This window comes from Clinocottus analis, unplaced genomic scaffold (genome assembly GCF_023055335.1).
Source record: "Clinocottus analis isolate CAN_PGR_092001 unplaced genomic scaffold, fCliAna1.0.p SCAF_43, whole genome shotgun sequence".
NCBI classification, from domain to species: Eukaryota; Metazoa; Chordata; class Actinopteri; order Perciformes; family Cottidae; genus Clinocottus; species Clinocottus analis.
Window position 1 is genome coordinate 90,001 of NW_027176187.1, and position 7,500 is coordinate 97,500.

The 7,500-nt window shown below is 44.2% G+C and overlaps 1 protein-coding gene across 1 annotated transcript in view; it reads left to right on the plus strand.

Annotated features, from left to right (window-relative positions):
• Positions 1 to 5,686: 5,686 nt before the first annotated feature.
• Positions 5,687 to 7,500, plus strand: part of cunh6orf136 (chromosome unknown C6orf136 homolog) — a 16,483-nt gene continuing 14,669 nt past the window's right edge. The window contains exons 1-2 of the mRNA XM_068599079.1: positions 5,687 to 5,984; positions 7,193 to 7,388. Of these exons, the coding sequence (XP_068455180.1) occupies positions 7,290 to 7,388 (99 nt within the window). The 5' untranslated portion in view covers positions 5,687 to 5,984; positions 7,193 to 7,289. The remainder of the gene's footprint in view (positions 5,985 to 7,192; positions 7,389 to 7,500) is intronic.

Below are 7,500 nucleotides of genomic sequence, written 5' to 3' on the forward strand. Positions count from 1 at the left end.
GTTTTATCGTATTGTGTCGTTTCTTGAGTGAACACAGAGCAGAGCCTGTATGAGACCACAGTAAAGGTTTACCTTTCTACCAGTAGGTGGAGCTATTTCATGTATTTACTTGTTATATGCGATCTTCTCTGGACTTGATGAGAAAACTCTCAACTGAAAGTTGTTCTGTGAATACTACTGTTGTTGAGTCACACGATGTCATTTTAGGACTCTTTCAGGAGAGAAGTTAGTTGTTTAAGCAGCAAATCTGTGGTCGGTTTGTCAAGAATCAGCCGATTTAACCTTTTTAGTGCGAGCTTGTCGCCGGCGACAGAAAATAAAATGCAAAGTGTATGCAACGCTAATGTGACCGTAACTCCTCATATACTTACGCCATCAACGTAAACCCAAATGATTCTGCACGCTGAGAAGGTCCATTACGGTAATGGTAAACAAAAACAAAACAAAAAAAACAGTGGCAAACGTGTCTGTGGGGGAGGAAGTGAGCAGCTGCAGAGAATCAGAGGAGACACTCTGACTGGCATTTCACTTCTTTGGAAATAATATGATGGCATTGTAAATAATAGTGTTATAGTTTATGAGAGTTCTGCCACTTGCTGGCCCACAAAAAGAGGACGGAGTCTAACTCCGTCCTCTTTTAGACTCACATGTCTGAATGCTGTGTTACAGTCATTTATTTATTTATAGTTTAGTCCTTCATAGTCTTAATAGTTCCTAATTTGTCTATATGTTATATGTTGTTCTTTCTTAAAATGTTTAAACTGTTTTTTGCACTTTATTATTATTACTATTGCACAATTCACTATATTTTGGACAGAAGAGAAACATACTTTCGATCTTCTGTATGTTTGCAAATTGCACAAAATTGATAATAAAAATGACTTTGATTTTGACTTCCAGAGAGAGTTACAGTAGGATGTATCCTCTACATCCCTCCCCCGCTTCGCTGCTACAAATGCCAGAGGTGTGGGTGTATAGCAGCAGTCTGTAAAGAGAAACAGAGGTGTGGGTGTATAGCAGCAGTCTGTAAAGAGAAACAGAGGTGTGTGTATAGCAGCAGTCTGTATAGAGAAACAGAGGTGTGGGTATATAGCAGCAGTCTGTAAAGAGAAACAGAGGTGTGGTTGTATAGCAGCAGTCTGTAAAGAGAAACAGAGGTGTGGGTGTATAGCAGCAGTCTGTAAATAGAAACAGAGGTGTGGGTGTATAGCAGCAGTCTGTAAAGAGAAACAGAGGTGTGGGTGTATAGCAGCAGTCTGTAAAGAGAAACAGAGGTGTGTGTATAGCAGCAGTCTGTATAGAGAAACAGAGGTGTGGGTATATAGCAGCAGTCTGTAAAGAGAAACAGAGGTGTGGTTGTATAGCAGCAGTCTGTAAAGAGAAACAGAGGTGTGGGTGTATAGCAGCAGTCTGTAAATAGAAACAGAGGTGTGGGTGTATAGCAGCAGTCTGTAAAGAGAAACAGAGGTGTGGGTGTATAGCAGCAGTCTGTAAATAGAAACAGAGGTGTGTGTATAGCAGCAGTCTGTATAGAGAAACAGAGGTGGGTGTATAGCAGCAGTCTGTAAAGAGAAACAGAGGTGGGTGTATAGCAGCAGTCTGTATAGAGAAACAGAGGTGTGGGTGTATAGCAGCAGTCTGTAAAGAGAAACAGAGGTGGGTGTATAGCAGCAGTCTGTATAGAGAAACAGAGGTGGGTGTATAGCAGCAGTCTGTAAATAGAAACAGAGGTGGGTGTATAGCAGCAGTCTGTAAAGAGAAACAGAGGTGTGGGTGTATAGCAGCAGTCTGTAAAGAGAAACAGAGGTGGGTGTATAGCAGCAGTCTGTATAGAGAAACAGAGGTGGGTGTATAGCAGCAGTCTGTAAATAGAAACAGAGGTGGGTGTATAGCAGCAGTCTGTAAAGAGAAACAGAGGTGGGTGTATAGCAGCAGTCTGTAAAGAGAAACAGAGGTGTGGGTGTATAGCAGCAGTCTGTAAAGAGAAACAGAGGTGTGGGTGTATAGCAGCAGTCTGTAAAGAGAAACAGATGTGTGGGTGTATAGCAGCAGTCTGTAAAGAGAAACAGAGGTGGGTGTATAGCAGCAGTCTGTAAAGAGAAACAGAGGTGTGGGTGTATAGCAGCAGTCTGTAAAGAGAAACAGAGGTGTGTGTTAGGATAATGTTCAGGATAAATGTTGTAATTGTGAGGGTCAACACAGGGTTACATATAGTGGATGTGAAGTCAGGAAGAGGGCTGTACAAATCCAGCAGGTAAACACAGGAAACAATTTAAGCTATTCAGAGGCTATGAAGAGGGTACAAGGACAAATGGAAATGAATGAGACACCAAACCAACAGAGCAGAGGCAGGTTTGTCCGAGGAATCCGATACAGCCCTGACAGTGGAGAACTTGATCCTGTTTATGGCTTATGTTATCAATTGTACCGACCAAGTCAAACACAAAACAGAAAAAAACAAAATATTAGTGAGGGGAGGAGAGAACGGTTTTGGTCTGAAAGGGGCATCCTGGGAGGATCTTAATAAAAGACTCGGAGACGACAGGACGCCAGGAGGACCAGGATATAGGACAGTATGATTGTACTACAGTGGAACGCAAGAAGTTTGATATCAAATTCATTAAAAACTGTTGAGAGATGGAGAAATTATGAAAGTAAAAAAGTGTAATCATTAAAAACGTATAACTATTTTCTTATTATTGTATAACCATTTTAATTTTGTATGTATAACGATTCTATTCTTATGTATAACCATTATCTTTTTAACCATTGAATCAATATAATTACTGTTTGGTCTTTATTTAAAGTACAGTTTGTGATTAGGTTGTATAAAATGCATAGGATGCTGTAAGTTGCTATATTATATAATCTTTTCTATATTATGAGTAAACGTAAAAAGCTCTCCTGTGTGTTAGGGTCCAGCAGCCAGTTTGACCATATGAGGCAACAAACCCTCAGCTTATCTTCGAGGCAAGATCTAGGACTGACCCTTAAAGAAAAGGAGGAGGGGTTAAGTGTGTCTGTGAGGTACAAGAGGTGATGCACACAGAGGAAAAGGTCTCTTCGACCTTCTCTTCGGACTTTGCTTTTTACTCTTCTTGTTCACCAGACCACGGTCTGAAAGAACAGATTTAGAGAAGACTAGACTTAATATGCAACTTTACTAGAACAGGAGAAAAACCTTATCCACCCTTTCCCAGCCCTTAGGTGTTGGGACAGGGAACCCAGCTTTAGTCTGGAGGACAGGGAACCCAGCTAGAGTCTGGAGGACAGGGAACCCAGCTAGAGTCTGGAGGACAGGGAACCCAGCTAGAGTCCGGAGGACAGGGAACCCAGCTAGAGTCTGGAGGACAGGGAACCCAGCTAGAGTCTGGAGGACAGGGAACCCAGCTTTAGTCTGGAGGACAGGGAACCCAGCTAGAGTCCGGAGGACAGGGAACCCAGCTAGAGTCTGGAGGACAGGGAACCCAGCTAGAGTCTGGAGGACAGGGAACCCAGCTAGAGTCTGGAGGACAGGGAACCCAGCTAGAGTCTGGAGGACAGGGAACCCAGCTTTAGTCTGGAGGACAGGGAACCCAGCTAGAGTCCGGAGGACAGGGAACCCAGCTAGAGTCTGGAGGACAGGGAACCCAGCTAGAGTCTGGAGGACAGGGAACCCAGCTTTAGTCTGGAGGACAGGGAACCCAGCTAGAGTCCGGAGGACAGGGAACCCAGCTAGAGTCCGGAGGACAGGGAACCCAGCTAGAGTCTGGAGGACAGGGAACCCAGCTAGAGTCTGGAGGACAGGGAACCCAGCTAGAGTCTGGAGGACATGGAACCCAGCTAGAGTCTGGAGGACAGGGAACCCAGCTAGAGTCTGGAGGACAGGGAACCCAGCTAGAGTCTGGAGGACAGGGAACCCAGCTTTAGTCTGGAGGACAGGGAACCCAGTTAGAGTCTGGAGGAGAGGGAACCCAGCTAGAGTCTGGAGGACAGGGAACCCAGCTAGAGTCTGGAGGACAGGGAACCCAGCTAGAGTCTGGAGGACAGGGAACCCAGCTAGAGTCTGGAGGACAGGGAACCCAGCTAGAGTCTGGAGGACAGGGAACCCAGCTAGAGTCTGGAGGACAGGGAACCCAGCTAGAGTCTGGAGGACAGGGAACCCAGCTAGAGTCTGGAGGACAGGGAACCCAGCTAGAGTCTGGAGGACAGGGCTCAGCTTCAGTCTGAAGGGAAACTTCTGCTATCAGTAGAAGAGAGCCTGGCAGTCTAGAGCAGGACCACAGAAGAGAGAGAGAGTGTTTTTTACTTGCTCTGAACTTACTTTTTATTTCATTTTTACTTTTGACACTGAGCACTGTTTCAATGAGTTGAAATTGTTGTAGGTAATTGGAGCTTAAATAATAAATCTCAGCCTTACCATTGGGTAAGTGACTGACACCAAACAAAGTTCTGGTTCTTTAGAACAATTTAACGCTCTTTCCCTGTCCACCAACCGTGAGATACAGAAGTGACGACTGAATCTACCAAAGAGACATAAGGTTAGTATCTCTGGGTGAAAACTGTGCAGTGTCAGTATAATGATGAGATGGTGTCAAACAGGCAGAGAGAAGTGTAGACGATGCACACACTCGCTATACGGGTTGAGACAAGTTACAGCCCACTGTGGAGACCTGACAGCATAGAGCTGTGAAACACCCTCAACAAAACCTACAACTTAACGAAATAATCAAAAGTCCTAACGATTGAGCCCCGGGTGAGATAAAAGACCGAAGACATTATACTCATATCGGATGAGGATTGTTATTTCCTCCGGGATCCCTGAGATAGTAGTTAACGGAGTAGCCAATGTGTTAAGTAACGAGGTCTTGCCTTCCTATCCCCCCCGTCCTCCTCTCCTCTTCCCCCGGCAAGATCTCCGATCACGCTACAAAACCTAAAAAAGAAACCAGTTTTGTTGGGTAGCTATGATTTAGTTTGTTGAATGTTTGTGTGTAGGTATATATATATATATATATATATATATATATATATATATATATATATATATATATATATATATATATATATATATACATATATATATATATATATATATATATATATATATATATATACATATATATATATATATACATATATATATATATGTATATATATGTTATTTCCTCCGGGATCCCTGAGATAGTAGTTAACGGAGTAGCCAATGTGTTAAGTAACGAGGTCTTGCCTTATATATATATATATATATATATATATATATATATATATATATATATATATATATATATATATATATATATATATACATATATATATATACATATATATATATATATAAAACTATTTGTTTTATTTATTTATTTTGTATTTATTATTATTATTTTTGAAATTTATTTTTGATTGTGCTTGGTGTTTTGTGAGTCATTATTTATTTAGTAGAGTTTTTATTTGGATAGGGCTTCCCTAGAAGAAGAAGAAGAAGAAGAAGAAGAAGAAGAAGAAGAAGAAGAAGAAGAAGAAGAAGAAGACAAAGACAAAGAAAAAGACAAAGAAAAAGAAAAAGAAGAAGAAGAAGACAAAGAAAAAGACAAAGACGAAGACGAAGACGAAGAAGAAGAAGAAGAAGAAGAAGAAGATTGATCGTCCCCGTATTTCCTACGGCCGTGAAGGCAGCATCACGACGTGCTGCGTGACGCGGGTCTGGCCGGACAAGGACACACAGCGCCGGGATGACATTCGTGTCAGTGCGCTCGCGTTAAACGCTCCTGTGTCGCTCCTGTGTCGCTCCTCGCGTGGAGACACCGGGACTACCGCGCTCACCCTGAGCGGGGCCGCTGCATGGAGACGGACTAACGCGGGCTTTCGGTTCAGAAGCTTCATTACTGGGACGTTTGCCTGGCCGGGGGTTCGCCTGCTACTAGCTGGTAGCTAGTTAGCCTCGTAAGCTAGCAGCTATCATTGCCTTGAAGTTCTGCAGCCAGCGCGAGCTCACGTCACTGCAGGTAATGTCAACACGAGCCGGAGACACTTGGAGCCCCGTGCATGTTTGTTAAGAACACCGAGGATCAGTAGCAGCTGCGAAGGCAGCTGTTTCCGCTTTCACTTCGGTCAATCTCACGGGTTGACTCGTAGCCTGAATCGTGTTTACATATTTGTGCAATTAAATGCAAGCGGTCTGGATCCTCACTGTTCTCATTCAGTGTGACTAGAACCGATCAGCACTAGTGGACCAGGGAACATTTGAACACGTCACACCCCTCATTGTATTCTTGTCATTGTTGCTCACTAGAGGAACGTCTCCAGCACGCCATGCCCTTTACACCTTACCAGGTAACCTCATGCCCTTTACACCTTACCAGGTAACCTCATGCCCTTTACACCTTACCAGGTAACCTCGTGCCCTTTACACCTTACCAGGTAACCTCGTGCCCTTTACACCTTACCAGGTAACCTCGTGCCCTTTACACCTTACCAGGTAACCTCGTGCCCTTTACACCTTACCAGGTAACCTCGTGCCCTTTACACCTTACCAGGTAACCTCGTGCCCTTTACACCTTACCAGGTAACCTCATGCCCTTTACACCTTACCAGGTGACCTCATGCCCTTTACACCTTACCAGGTAACCTCATGCCCTTTACACCTTACCAGGTGACCTCATGCCCTTTACACCTTACCAGGTGACCTCATGCCCTTTACACCTTACCAGGTAACCTCGTGCCCTTTACACCTTACCAGGTGACCTCATGCCCTTTACACCTTACCAGGTAACCTCATGCCCTTTACACCTTACCAGGTAGCTCCACTGCCTTTTACAAGGACCGCGTTATGTTGGAGTCAGTCGTCCCTTTGGACTCTGATTATAATCGTGTGGTCTCTACAGGTCATGTGCTCTGAACACCTGAGCAGAAGACCCAGGTCCACATCTTTCAGCTCGAATGACATTAAGGATAAGCCATATTAAGTTGTGAAAAAATCCGTTTTGTATTTTCTTTCTTATCTCAAAGTGATGCAGCTCCATATCCAACAGTTTGACCTGTTTCCTGGATGAATGACTGATGGTCAGGATCATCAGTCCAGTGTCCCAATTCATATCAATAGACCTATGAATTTGATTGTGTTGAATTTTCCAGCACATAAACAATACTTTTTATTTGGTTTGAGCAGATGAGGAAGCATTCACAAGGCCGTCCTTGTTCCCTCTGCTCTCAGGTTGAGGTGGAGCGCCTGCTGCTGTTCTGGCCCTGTGTCTGTGAGGCCGTGCTGGGTGATGCTCGGCTGCTAGCCGGTCGGCCTCGGCCTGTGGTGAATGGCTGTGAGCAGAAGGGGCGTGGCCTTCTGGGTGGGTTGTGTCCGCAGCCATGGCAGAAGGCCAGCCACCGGAAGTAGGAGCTGGAGTCTCAGTCAGGTAATCTGCTTCTTTCTCTGCATTCTCTGGTAAAGAAGTGTGGCCATGAGCCACTGAGTTGTAGTTGGGACTTTGTCTGCTATTTAGTTCAGATGCACTTTCTTGCTTGGAA